The sequence below is a fragment of the Xenopus laevis genome, chromosome 2L (genome assembly GCF_017654675.1).
Source record: "Xenopus laevis strain J_2021 chromosome 2L, Xenopus_laevis_v10.1, whole genome shotgun sequence".
NCBI lineage: Eukaryota > Metazoa > Chordata > Amphibia > Anura > Pipidae > Xenopus > Xenopus laevis.
In genome coordinates, this window is record NC_054373.1 from 146,309,854 (window position 1) to 146,325,151 (window position 15,298).

At 39.1% G+C, this 15,298-nt stretch overlaps 1 protein-coding gene across 3 annotated transcripts in view; it reads right to left on the reverse strand.

Moving 5' to 3' along the window:
• myo1a.L (myosin IA L homeolog) overlaps window positions 1–10,978 on the reverse strand; it is a 74,548-nt gene extending 63,570 nt beyond the window's left edge. The window contains exon 1 of one of the 3 annotated variants that reach the window (XM_041580946.1): window positions 10,302–10,978. Coding sequence is in view for 1 of the 3 variants with exons in the window: in XM_041580945.1 (XP_041436879.1) it covers window positions 9,062–9,068 (7 nt within the window). In the remaining 2 variants the exon portion in view is untranslated. 3 annotated transcript variants of the gene reach the window in all.
• Window positions 10,979–15,298: the final 4,320 nt, after the last annotated feature.

Consider the following 15,298-nt stretch of genomic DNA (forward strand, 5'->3'; position numbering starts at 1 on the left):
ATGAGATTGAAAGGCTGAATACCTTTTCACTGTTATGAGCATGAATCTATATATATTTTAAGCAGTATCATAGCAAATAGAAGCCAACCCAAATGCTGGACTGCAAAAGGGGTAAGAGTTAAAGCAACCAGGCAAGGTTAGTGGGTTTAAGGTCTTCCAATCTAGATCTAAGTAATTAAAAAAATGTGTCAAGCTGTGGTTCAAGTATAAAGAGATAGTGAGAAATTAGTATTACATACTAGTCTGGCAAAGTTAGATTAACTGATTTTTCTGTATCTAGGAACCACCTCTCCAAAACAAAATTTATTAATGCAAAAGGGTAACAGGCAATACCAATCAGCTTGCAAATTTCCTAATATGAAAACATGAGTTTGATGTTGTAAATATGGATTAACTAAGCCAAAATTGTTACTTTTACATGCTGGAGATTTTGATAGTATTACTAATTGCAGAGGCAGGATTCTGACTTAAAGGAAAACTATACCCCCCAAACAATGTAGGTCCCTATTAAAAGATACTGAGTAAAACAGCTCATGTGTAAAACCCTGCTTCATGTAAATGAACCATTATCATAATAATATACTTTTTTAGTAGTATGTGCCATTGGGTAATCATAAATAGAAAATTGCCATTTTAAAAAATAAGGGCCGCCCCCTGAGATCGTAAGATTCACTGTGCTCACATACAAACCACATGTAAGGTCACATGAGCCAATTAACAGACAGAGTTGTGTCTTTTGCTTCCTCACTTCTTCCTGTTACAGTTAGTGTTGTAGTATTTCTGGTCAGGTGATCTCTGAGGCAGCACAGATAGAGCCACGAAATGGTGGTTCAAGGCAAGAGATGTAAAAGGGCAATATTTATGTAAATATATATATTCCAGTTTGGTAAGATTCTTTAATATGTCATTCAATTTGATATAAACTATCTGTTGCTTAAGTATTCATTTTGGGGGTATAGTTTTCCTTTAAGGGGGATGGGATACACAGATGATGCAGGTTATACAAGACTGTGTGTAGGATGTTCTTTAGGAACCTTATAAGAACTTCTCTCTCTTCTCTGCCCATAGCCATATGTAACAGCTACAGTACCAACTGGTACGAGTCTTGTTGCAAATTCCTAGCAGAGAGTTTTCAATGGGGCATGTAGCATTCACATTCTTAGGCAAAAGAGAGTCTCCACATAATTCCAGCATCTGCCTTTGATGCCAACTGACAGGTCTGGTTAGAGGAAGGTCATGTTATGACCAAATATTTGGAAATCACAATAAGATATTTCTTTGTTTTAGTTAAGTCCCAAGAATATTATTGCAGTATCGCTAGCAGCCAGACATGTTGTTTTTTTAAAGGAATGTTGCTGTATATTTATATAGAGCTGTTTGTTAATGCATGCTGCACATTTTATAATACATGAACAGTACAGACTGGGAACAGGCAGCACAATAAATACACAACATATCCAGTTACCAAGATTAAGTGCCACATGCTGGGAGACACACGAGGAATGAGGTCCATGCCCTGTACTGTAAAGCTTCTAATTTGTCAGTTTTCTTGATAAAACTTAGTTTTTCCTATTTGGTAACATGAAGTGGGAGGAGAAATCCATTACTAGTTGAATGGGTTAATTATGAGTAGTAACTAGAATAAATAGCCAATGCCGGCACAGCACGTATATAGGTATAGGGTGCCTGGGTAAAGAGCTATGTATCAGTATTTACAATTGCTCAAGAGAGGCTAGCACACACAGGACTTCTGGAGAAAAAAAAGGGTTTTATTTAAGCAAAAAATAAACTAACGTTTCACTAGGTCTCTAGCCTTTCTCAAGGTTAGGGACCTCGCCGAAACGTTAGTTTATTTTTTGCTTAAATAAAACCTTTTTTTTCTCCAGAAGTCCTGTGTGTGCTAGCCTCTCTTGAGCCATTATATAGATATATATGTATTTGATCAGAAGGACCCGCACTCCATATATCGTGCATCAAAAATTTTTATTTATAAATGCACATACAAATATGTGATAAATAAAATGATGGCCTTTTAATTTGTAACAAATCCCAGTGTGCACCGATTATTTGATGATTATATATATATATATACACACACACACACACACACACACACAGAGTTTGTATATGTTTCCCACAACTGCCATCCAGCCTAGAGGCACTGAATTCCCCTAGGAGGAAGTCTGGGTAGTAAAGGATTGAAATGAACGGATTGTCATTAGGTTTCTGCAAGGATAAAATATATTATGATGCTTATGGAAACATTCTGATGGGAAGTATGTCACGTGTATAAGCAGTGTACCCAGTTAAACAATGCTACAGCAAATAATCCCAAGCATAAGAAAACCCAGAAGAAAGAATATCCATGAAATATTGTGAGAATACACTAACAAAGCACAGGAAGTATTAGTAGCATGTAGGGATGTAGCGAACTGTTCGACCGTTCTCGTCCGCCGAATGTTCGCGAACGTCGCGCGACGTTCGCATTTTGAGTTTGCGTTCGATTCGAATACAAATCGTTCGACCATTCGAATTCCTTCGACCGCTAAAAATCGAACGATTTCCATTCGTTCGAACGATTGTAAGCATTCGATCGAATGAAAAGCATTCGATCGAATGCTTCGATCGTTCGATTCAAATGAAAATCGTTCGATAATAAGGATTAAAATCCTTCGATCGTTCGAATCGAACGATTTTAGCGGGTGTTCGAAGTTCGCGAACGTTCGCATTTTTTGCCGGTGTTCGCGAACGGCGTTCGCGAACACCAAATCGGCAGTTCGCTACATCCCTAGTAGCATATCACATTCCTACTTGAGAACAAGAACTCTAAACAAGTAGCTACATCCTTCACATCTTTCAGTAAGACTTCACAATAATATGTTATTGTTTTTATTAATATAAAAATAGCAATTTTTGAATATCATATTCCAATCTGAATTATAGGTTTATCAACCTAGTAAGCACTTGCATGCTGTAGGCCAACAAATGAAAAAAGCTTGGTTCGAGCTGGTAAGGTGGGGCAAGATGAAGGTGTTGTAATTGTGAATATAATCACTATTATCCCACATAATATGTCATTATAAATGTACAGAAAATACTAAAGGGGTTCTTCACCTTTAAATTAACGTTTAGTATGATGTAGAGAGCGATGTTCTCAGTTTTTAATTTTTTATTGTTTGTTGTGTTTGAGTTATTAAGCTTTTTATTCACCAGCTCTCCAGTTTGCAATTTCAGCAATCTGCTTGCTAGGGACCAAATTTCATTAGCAACCGTGCACTGATTTGAATAAGAGACTGGAATATGAAAAGGAGATGGAATAATAGAAAGAGTACTAATAACAATACATTTGTAGCCTTACAGAGCATTTGTTTGTTTTTTTTAGACGTGGTCAGTGACCTCAATTTAAAAGAGTCAGAATGAGGCAAATAATTCAAAAAACCATAAAAAAAGAAATGATAATAATAATGTTAATTGAAAAGTTGTTTGGAATTAGCCATTATATAACATACTAAAAGTCAACTTAAAGTTGAGCCACCCTTTAAATGTGTTTTGGGGCACTGCCATTACTAATCATTACAAAGGCTTGAAATATTTATTTTATCAATTTACTTGAAAACATATTTCCCTCCCTAGGATATAATGTGTGATCCACAGCAGGTGTCTAAACTAGTGGAACCTTGTATGTAACCTTGTAAGTAATATATTGTTGGGTTCCTAAGAATACATGCCAAGAGATGATTTACATGTTCATTCATCACTGCTGCAAGGAAGGAACAAACAAGCTGAAGCAGGGCCTCGCTGCTTGCAAAATAGATGGAAATTAAGCAGGTAGAACTTTATACCAACAGAATGTTCATACTGCAGCCTTCCAATGTTCAGAGACTGAGTGAAAGGCTGACAACTCAATATACTTCTTTAAATTTGCCAAAATGCCAGCTGGATATTAGAGGTATGCTGTACAGCTACACAATTCCATAACTCTGATGTGCAGAAATGCAACAAATTTGATGAGTCCTTTCACTCATATCTAGTTTTTCAAGTCTTCCAAGTGTTGTATTTGAATAATTGCTGGAGAGTTGCTGGCAGGACATTCACACCCAGAAAAAAAGGCTTCTCTTGGGTGACTGAATGGCACATAGCCAGTATTATTGTGGCATTAGATGCAGTTTACTCAGAGTAAAGTTGTCGAGTGATAATCTCTGAAATGCTGTGCACTAAGTATACCACAAATTATATTAGTGACAGGTTATTCATTCACCTGTCAAGTGTACCCAGAGTCCTTTGTAATTTCTCTAACTGGATCTTCATCACCATCTTTGGCATGGACAAGGTCTTGTACTCAGGTAGGAGGTGAGCAGTCTTCAAGCTCATTACACCCCATCACAGACATGATGTCGCCAAACGAGCGGATCTCTCCCCGATATTCCCACCTTGATGTGGGCGTTATCGGGCTGATCTAATCGTGGGCCCTAGGGCCCAACGATTAGATCATAATGGATCCGATAAGCAGACCCGGATTTGCGACAAGGCCGCATAGGCCCGGGCCTAGGGGGCAAAAAAATAGGGGCGGCATGCCGCCCAGCCGCATTATGGGGACGTGTGCGTCCCCATTCAATTACAGCAGCTGCGCCGGCGTTTTTTCACCGGCACGCTGGGAAGGGGAGGTGAGGTGGGCGCTAGGACCGCGCGGCCGCCTGGCCGGACCGCGCGGCCTAGGGGCGCCCCTCATTGAAATCCGGCGCTGCCGATAAGGGTGTTCGGATTGCGGGACCACATACACGCACAGATGTGCCCCCAATCTGACGGGATTTTTTAACCTGCCCAATCGAGATCTGACCAACTTTCGGCCAGATATCAATCGGGGACACCCGTCGGATGGCCCCTCACATGAGCCAATAAACTACCAACTCGGCCTATCAGCAGCTTTTATCAGCCCGTGTATGGGGGCCTTAACAGACATCTAGTAGTTAACAGGGGCTTGGCCTTTACTTATAGGTATGGGATCCCTTATCCAGAAACCCATTTTTCAGAAAGCTCAGAATCACAGGAAGACCATTCCCATCCATTCTGATTCAATCAACTAATTTGTAAAAAATTTAAAAATGATGTCCTTCTTCTCAGTAATAAAACAGTCCCTTGTACTAAACTGCATATTGTGGGAAAAAGAACCCTATTGGGTGTTTAAAATTTCAATGATTTTTTGCAGACTTAAGATCCAAATTACTGAAAGATCCCTTTTTTCGGGAAAACCACACGTCCCAAGTATTCTGTATAATTGATCCAGGAGAGTTCAGTAATCCACTGATTCTGATGTTTGAGAAGAGATTCGTAATTCTAGATAGTCTTTTTTTTTTTTATTCCAAAACTTTGATTTTGCACACTTTAAAGATCTTATCACTTTAAGGGCTGAACCTCTTGTTTTAACCCAGGGAGTTCAAATGCAGCTATGACTACACAGAATGGGAAAACCCATCATAGGTGCTTGTGTATTATATTTAATACATGCATGACATTTGCTACAGTAATTATGGATCAACAAAGGTTAGACTTTCCTATAACAAATTATAAAAGGAGATATTGCAGTGAGAAAATGGATACTGTATGTGGAGGAAGTAAATCAAACACTGTTGTATAGAAAAAAAAAAGAAAACATTGGTATAATATGCAGAAGTATTTAGCCCTACCCATGACTTTGTGATAACAATTGTGCTAGAACTACTTTTCATTACGGACAACCAGCTACAAAACAATTCTGGGTAGTTGATATGACAATAGAATTAAGACACTTTAGTACAGGTACGGGACCTGTTATCCAGAAAGCTCTGGACCTGGAGTTTTCCAGGATATTGGGTCTTTCCGTAATTTGGGTTGCTGTGCCTTAAGTCTACTAAAATATAATTTAAACATGAATTAAGCCCTTATTGCTTTCAATAAGGATTCGTTTTATCTTAGTGGGGATCAAGTAAAAGGTACTGTTTTATTATTAAAGAGTAAAAAAGAAAATCATTTAAAAGTTTGATTATAATGGAGTCTATGGTCTTCCTGGAATTCAGGGTTTTCTCCATAGCAGGTTTCCGGATACTGGATCCCGTACCTGTATAGCTTTTGACAAGTGCAATTTTGGTTTTAGACAAAATGTTATCTTTACCGTTTATTTCCCTTTCTGTAGGAATAGGAGGAGGAGCGGCAGCTATTAAAGAGAACAGAGCCCGAGACTGTGTAGATATACAGTACTATACTACTAACCAGCTGTTGCTTACACTTAGCACATATTGCTACATCCTCATATCTTTGTGTATCTTTCCCTGACTCCTCTATCGACCTTACTATGACAAAGATTAGACACGCGTTGGGTGCTCATATTTTGGAAATATCAGCAAGGAGCAATAAACATTCATTTTTTTTTTATCTGGTATGTATCTATACTTTTTGTCAGTGCTGTATGCTTCATTGCATTGCGCTGGGATCCTTCATGTTTGTTTTCACAATATGCCTGAAGAAGAGGGCTGCGTGATCTGAATCTGTTCATGTAATTAATCAAGGAGTCACCTTTACTCACACTGTTTACAAAGCTTTTAGTAACTACATGATAATAAAGGTCCAACCAAAGAACAGAGGGGAGGGGGTTATTCTTCTGTGGCTTCACTGTACATTCTTTCACTTTGCACAGAAATCTCTTCCACTTTAGAAGATGCCATGGTAATGTTGAACTTCCTTCACAGTAAAAGTTTTCCCATAACTCCGGTATTCACATGATAGTTCTGCCATGGATGACATTAACAGCAGTTGTTTCTTCACATTCTCAGCATCATGTCCTGCCTTGGAAGTATGTGCAGTGCTCTGTAAATTCCACAATCAAATGTTCATGGACAAGAAGAGACTTCCCATCTACCTTTGCCTCCCGAGTGTGGTCAATAAAGCTAATCTTATCTTTCCTTTCAAATAAAAAAGTCTAAATACTCTGCTGTTTCTATGTAATAAATCCATAAATCTATGTCATAAATAGAGAGTGGTCAAAGATCATTTTGAATCCAGTACCCATTCTCAGCCCCAGGTTCTGTACTTCTGGTACAAACACTCTAGTAGAGGCTTAAATGATAATAATGCTGTCAATAGCATTGCTTAGAGTGACCCCTTTAGTTAATGATGGAATCCATGCACAACTTTCAGGGTCTGTCTCTAAGAAAATGTTGAGAATTACAGTTTAATTACCCCAGGAGACTGTGGTTGGCACCACACTGCGGTTGGCATGACTGCCTGTCACCACTGCATTTGGCAACTGGAGAGCTGCACGTTGATTTCATGGGCTGTATTCTGTTTTATTGAATATTTGTTATTATTTTAGCAAACATTAAAGGGATACTGTCATGGGAAAAATTTCTTTATCAAAATGAATCAGTTAATAGTGCTGCTCCAGCAGAATTCTGCACTGAAATCCATTTCTCAAAGGAGCAAACAGATTTTTTTATATTCAATTTTGAAATCTGACATGGGGCTAGACGTATCGTCAATTTCCCAGCTGCCCCTGGCCATGTGACTTGTGCTCTGATAAACTTCAATCACTCTTTACTGCTGTACTGCAAGTTGGAGTGATATCACTCCCCTCTCTTCCCCCCCCCAGCAGCCAAACAAAAGAACAATGGGAAGGTAACCAGATAACAGCTCCCTAACACAAGATAACAGCTGCCTGGAAGATCAAAGAACAACACTCAATAGTAAAAACCCATGTCCCACTGAGACACATTCAGTTACATTGAGAAGGAAAAACAGCAGCCTGCCAGAAAGCATTTCTCTCCTAAAGTGCAGGCACAAGTCACATGACCAGGGGCAGCTGGGAAATTGACAACATGTCTAGCCCCATGTCAGATTTCAAAATTGAATATAAAAAAATCTGTTTGCTCTTTTGAGAAATGGATTTCAGTGCAGAATTCTGCTGGAGTAGCACTATTAACTGAAGTGTTTTGAAATAAAAATGTTTTCCGATGACAGGATCCCTTTAACATGAACTACATTGTAACTGCAAACATCAGCTAACTAACTAGCATATCCAATCATACAGGTTTTAGTTCATGCAGTGCACTCTCATGAATGCCCAAACCTGATTTATGAATCACAGGAAATCTATTATGTACACACTTTTGTCTTGTCGAATACAGGCTGGCACAAACCGGACATTCACATTGAAGCTGATGCCGTTTAAAAAGTACATTTATTTAAAGAAAAAACACCTCAAAGGGTAGCCTTATGCATTTCATGCCTTGTGGCCATTTAGTCATAGGCCTATGACTTTTTTTTTTAACTGCATTAACTTCTATGTGAATATCCAGTTGGTGCCATCCCATATTCAAAGACAAGAGTGTGTTCATAACCCCTCCTAAGCTGAAGGTCTGGGGAAGAGCACTCAGACCCCCATTAACTTTTGTAAGTCAACCCTTGCTACTATTTCCAATAAGTACTGGATGTTCCTTTAAATATGTTAATTTGTTGGCTCTATTATGTGTTAATGATGTGTAATTGGTTTTATCAGATGTATATCACCTAATTTATACCTATCAAGTATCACAATTAACTAGTTCTGTGGGTTCATTTTTTTGCATGTTTATTATATATATGGGTGGCTCATCGTCTGGATCTTTACAATATGGGCGTGTTTCATTGACTCAACCCCAAGGGCCAATAAGGCTGCAGGATAGATAGATAAGGGGAAGGAAATTCGAGGAATTTGAGCCAACTCCCATGCACCCGGTTTGGCCTTGGGATTCCTTGGGTACCTCCAGATTGCTGTGTGTAATAACTATTTAAAAAGATGATAAACCAAGAACTTATTAAAGAACAATTAATCATTACTGAAGTTGGAAAAAGATATTTACAGCACATCTGCTTTCTCACTGTCATGGAAAAATGCATGACTAGAGAAGAGTAAAGCTCCCGATCAAAGCTAAAGTATAATGAAGTTTTAGGGAGGCTTAGCTGTAGCTATATATACACCTATGCATAATTATATGTTTTCCAGTGGAAAGCCTTCTATTTGTAGCTTCCCCCAAACAAAAACCTTACCCACCTCTCATTCCCTTCTAGGATGGAACCTTTTGGTTTCCATAGTGCAGCAACCTGAAGTGACAGACGCAGAGTTTCAATGGCAAAACTGCCATTTTCCTTCAGTTTTCTAGACTGGATTGGATTCACTAAGCACCTGAGGGGCGATTTATCAGAATGGAGTTGGACTGCTCAAAATAGAACACATTGTGATGAATGGGCAGAGGCATCAGTTTTGCCAAATGTGTCAGGAAAGTTTCAATGGAAATGTAGATTTAAAATCCTTCCAGATTCCCCACTTTCATCTATAATAAATCTGCCCCTAAGGGTTCTGCCAAATCGAAATGGCCTAATCCTGAATTCAGTCTCTTCTACTGTAGACCATCCGCTAGAAATAAAGTCACTTCCAGTTCCCCCTCCTTCTAACTCCCTATTTCCAACAGTGGTGTCAATACAATTGTTCAATTCCCATTCAAGAAATGATTAACAAGCTCTGACAACAAGAGAATCATTTACCCCAAATCCTCCCTATGATCTATTCTTGCACGAACAAGGTATTTAATAATGCAGACTAACTTGCTGCACAGATGCGTGTACCTTATACATGAATTTATACCCTGGGGACTGTGTTAATTGCTGTAACCATAGTACTTCTAATTAGATAAACATACAATTGGTGAGGATGCAAAGATTTAACTCACTGTGCTTCTAGATGTGGCAACAACACATACGTTCCCCATATGCACAGGGGGAGAGCCGAGATTTTTTTTTGTGCAGAACAAAGTAGCACATTTTTGCAGTGGTCGATATACACAAACATTCAGAATTCCATATGGAGTTCAGAGTCTAATTTCAGCTCGGGAGGCACAGAAAGTAAAGGTCACAGAAGCAGATCGATCTCAGGTTTTTTACAATGCATCTGGCATTTTTACAAGTTTACAATATTGCCCTGAAAAGCAGGAAAACTTCACTCATTTCTTCCACTAACCGATATTTGCAATATCTTTCTCCCAAACACAATGCCCATGTAGTCAGATTACAGTATAATTTGTTTTTTTAAAAGAAAACTAATAAGAAAGAAAACTTGGTTTCCAGTATTTTGCCCAGACAAAGACTTATTTAAATTGGGGTATTCATCTGTTACAGGGCAAAAGCAAATAAAGGTGCAATCACCCCAATGTGGGCAGTGTGAATCCTTTATATTAGTCTCCCATTGGCTGACGTAAAATGGCAAGCACAAAAAAGTACAGTGATCATGTTCTTACCAGGCAGCAGGGCTTTGCGTTCTTGTTAGATGTCCAGGTTCTGCGTTGGAGTCCCAGAAAACCCAATGCTTCTCAGAACAAAGCCCGAAGTGTGCTCAGCAAGAGCTGTCCATGGTGACTGGCAGCAAGAGTCACTGTCTGCCCCAAGTAAAAAGCCACACTCACACAGCACTTCCTACACTTACCACACCTATTTCCTCATGCCCAGTATATGTGAGCCTGGGACACCCCCTGCCTGATATATCACAATATTACAAAGCAGGAAATCTGTGCACGACATAAAGCTTTTGTGCACTGAGATTTACAGCTTTTGTGCCACAGAAACCTGAAACCTGCTCCTGACACACTAACAAAGAGGGACTATAATTAAGCCAATGAAACACCCATGTGGACAAATCGTGGAACCATATGTGCAGGCACTCGTCATCACAGTAATGCTTTTTTTTAATGCACACCGTTTAATAGCAACTCCCTTCTGTTACCAGTAGGATTCTGGGAGTTGTAATTCAGCAACAGTTAAAGGGCACCAGATCATTTAGGAAGTAACTGTTGCACATTTTGTTTGCATTGTGTATATATTGACCCAGAAGTTGGGATAAGGCAGCGCCTACTCACTGCTACTCATTACTACTATTTTTGTGTTAGAGCAATTGCCTACTTTGCCTCTGTGCTTAAATCCTATTCCCCTAAACCACAGGCACCACCCCCCTCTTTGAAATACCATTCCTTTAAAGGTAAACAACATTTTTTTAAATGAACTAAAACAGCAGGAAACAGCACACATCACATATCTGATTGAAATAGGAGACCCCCCCCTCCTTGTTAAATAAACGTGTTGAACTACAAACTTTCTCAGCTTGTTAACTTGCTCCTGAGAAAGGAACCTTAGTAATGCTGCAATTTAACCTCATTGAGTCATGAAAGGGATCACATTTCTCCTGCTTGTCTAAATGACTAACACAGCACAACCCAAGGCTTTTATTGAACTGGCTAAAGAATAATGGGACTGTACATCAGAACAAATGGCTTATAAATAGCCTGCGTTAGAGGAATATTTGCTCATTGCTATTTCAAACAAACCACTGAGAAGACTGGCCAGTGACCCCATCCTTCATGTCTGCTAGTAATGCCTTCTTAAGGGGAAATGACCCCTCGGTGAAAATCTAAACAGACATGAACTCAGGCTGAGATTTATGAAGGTTTGAATTGGGACCCCTGGCTTTATCCCAAGCAGTCTGAATATTTCACATTTACTAAACTTTTCCTGACGTTGTGGAATTTTGTGAACAATGTTGCTTATTTATTAAAGTATTTTATTCCTTCCCCCCCCACTCGCTTTTTGGCAGAAAGCGGTCTCCAGCTTTGGGCAGCTGATTTCTATTGTTTCCTATGACACAAAACTTGCAAGGCTGAGCAGATTTCTAGCACGGAACAGTTTGAAAGAGAACAAGCATAGCATTCATTTTAATGTAATGCAAGTCTATGGGGTGACTTGAAAGGGGATCTAAACCATAAAAAATAAATTGCGCTTCTCTTTTGCTGCTTACATTCATTTCCCATTTATAGCTGTTTCAGAGATATTAGCAGTTTAGACTGACCATACCAGGATTGCAGTTCTCTTTGAATTGCTGAATGGCAGCGACCTTAGGGTTATGTGACTAATGGAGGTGAACCAGTAAGTTAGGAACACTGACACTCTGCCTTTCATACAGAACTGCTGAGCCAAAAAGTCTAAAATATCTCCAAAACCACAAAAATGTAAACCGAATGCAAAGGTTCTCAGAGAAGTAAACTTACCTCAATTCACTTTCTGTGATTAGATCCCTTTCAATAACAAGTAAAAATGGGGAAAATGTAAAATAAAACAAAATGAACACATTTTGTGAAAATGTGTTTATTTTTTGCACAGGTATGGGACTTATTATTTGGAATGCTCAGGACCTGGGGGGTTCCGGATAAGGGATCTTCATATCTTCATATCTTAAGTCTACTAAAACATCATTTAAACATTTATTAAACCCAATAGGATTGTTTTGCTTCCAAAAAGAATAAAATGATTGCTTAGTTTGGATCAAGTACAAGGTACTGTTTTATTATCACAGAGAAAAAGGAAATCATTTTAAAAAATTTTAATTATTCGATAATAATGGAGTCGATGGGAGACGGCCTTTCCATAATTCGGAGATTTCTGCATAACAGGTTTTCAGATAATGGATCCTATACCTGTATAGCTCTAGCACCTGAAGACTTTTTTGGGGAGTACTAAAGGGAAAAATATGCCATTGTTGTTATCACATACGGCTTTGTACCAGCTTAAATAATGTCCTCTCCATGTATATAAAGGCAAGGTGTGTCTCTGTGTATGTGATACAAAACAGTTTATGATGTAATATCTGCATAATAATGACTATTATAATGTGGCTTTTAGCCCATATAAAATATTCTTATTTGTTCAACCCAGCATTTTTCTTCCCATTATTCTGTATTGTGTTACCTAGAATACTATATTTTATTGAATAAGGGCAAGAGGGAGCCAAGTGTAGGAGTGTTAGTGGGAGAAGGCTTAGCTTTTATTTCTTTTATTGCCCAAGCCAGATGTGCATGTGAACACGGCACATTAATGCACCAACTACAAAATATCTGTGATGCTTGTTGCGTCTTATTTGCACTCAGCATTCTGCACTGCCCCATACTATGGGAATGCATACTAAAACTCCATGTGTGAGGTCTTGTTGTATAAAATATTTGTTTACTTAGGATAAGACGATGTTTGCTGCTATGGATCTGTTGCTTCTCTGGCTATAGATGTCATCTGGTTTGATTTTGCTTTATCAGCCTACTCATCAATGGGGTATCACTTTTGTAAATATTGTTTCTACCACTGTTTGTGGCTAAAGCTGCCCATGCATACACCTGGCCTCCCTAGTAGATAACTGGTTTCGGCCTGGCCACATATTCATCTAAAAAGATCTAATTGCATGAGGACCTACTCAGGCCATTCATGGAGACTTCTCTGCACAGGCCCCTAATGTTCGGAAGGGGTTTTTTACAGTGAGAGCTGTGAAGATGTGGAATTCTCTCCCTGAATCAGTTGTACAGGCTGATACATTAGATAGCTTTAAGGGGTTGGATAGCTTTTTAGCAAGTGAAGGAATACAGGGTTATGGGAGATAGCTCATAGTACAAGTTGATCCAGGGACTAGTCCGATTGCCATTTTGGAGTCAGGAAGGAAATTTTCCCCCTCTGAGGCAAATTGGAAAGGCTTCAACTGGGGTTTTTTTTGCCTTCCTCTGGATCAACTGGCAGTTAGGCAGGTTATATTGGTCCCACCAGACTGAGTTGGAAAGACACTAGCCTGTATATGGGCCTCTCTATAACTGGCAGATATCGATTAGACATGTTTGAAAATCCCATTGGATGAGGAGTGTATTGGTGCACTGATTAAACTGGCTTTCAGATTGTCATCCCCAGCCACTGTCTCAAGCTTCCCTAAGGGGGCAGTCACACTGCACTAAGTGCATGACATGGTTCTGCACCTACTTTTATAAATACAACACTAACTTTGCAGGAGACCCAGTAATCTGGCAGGAGAGCTATCAAGTGGGCATTTGCATTCAGTTGTCCTTAATTGCACAGCCATATGCAATTGACTGCAGCTACATAGATGCTTTGGTGTGATTTCCATGCATAAAAGGTTGATGCTGTTGCTTTTCCATGTGAAAAAAATTGCAGTTGTCTCAAGCAACTTAGTTATTGAACTTTAAACTTCATGAGCCTGCCTAAATGTCAGATTATCATAACAAGTTTCAGTGAAGGTGCTAGGGCTGTTCTAATGTATACAGCAATTTCTTTTTCAATCGTTACATTTGCTCAGCTTCCCACTATGCCCCTCCCATGAGAACATAAAGGGTAGTTCAGGGTCCACACACAGCAATAAACAGGTTGTGAGGTTAGCACAGCACCCAAGGCTGGAGCAAAGTTCTTATGCAGGTATCCACTGGCACAGCAAATTATATTATTGCAGGGTAAGGTACAAGTTGTATTACACATGTTATCCAGCCTCATACTGCCACTCCCATGGGCATTTATGGCGTGGGTTATTAAGCAGGTCTTTGGGCCACTGAATTGCTTTAGGACTGGCCAGATATGGGATGACTTTGACGTAGTTGGCCAGCTTAAATATATTGCAATATATGGACAAACAATCCCTGTTTTGTTTAAAGGGTAAGGCATTTTTTAGTAGCAGTATGCACAAAATGTCTCTGTCTTAAATATATTGATAATGGGTTGAGTGCAGAGGACTCTTGTATTTGTCTTTATGTATTTTGTGGTCACAGCCTCATTGCACCCCCGCCTAATGGTTTTAAAATGTAGTGGTGAGCACAACTTTCCCTTGTTTGTTGTAGCTTGCAAATGCTACCTGATTGTAGGAGTCATGACACAATGAAAATACCAGAGGATGGCCAGGTCCTGCACCTATTATACGCAACTGTGAAGTGATGAGCAAATCTGACCCATTTCACTTCACCAAAAATTGGCAAAATGTCAAAAATTCGCTGAAATTAATTTGGGCACAATTTTTTTTTCACCCATTGGAGTCTATGGGCGTAATTTTCATAGAGAAACTTGGTAAAAAATTACTATGAGCACTGGATGGAAATGAGGCAAAAAAAAAATAAGCACTTTGCTCATTCTATGGAATATTCCCTTATGTGCTCCTGTACAACACTAGGGGGCAGATTTATCAAGGGTCGAAGTGAATTCGAGGGAATTTTCGAAGTAAAAAAAGGTGAAATTCGAAGTAATATATTTGGATACTTCGACCATCGAATAGGATACTACGGGGCACATTTACTCAGTTCGAGTGAAGGAATAGTATAAAAAAAAACTTTGAATTTCGAATGTTTTTTTTGGCTACTTCGACCATCGAATTGGCTACTTCTAAAAATCGTTTGAATATTCGACCATTCGATAATCGAAGTACTGTCTCTTTAAA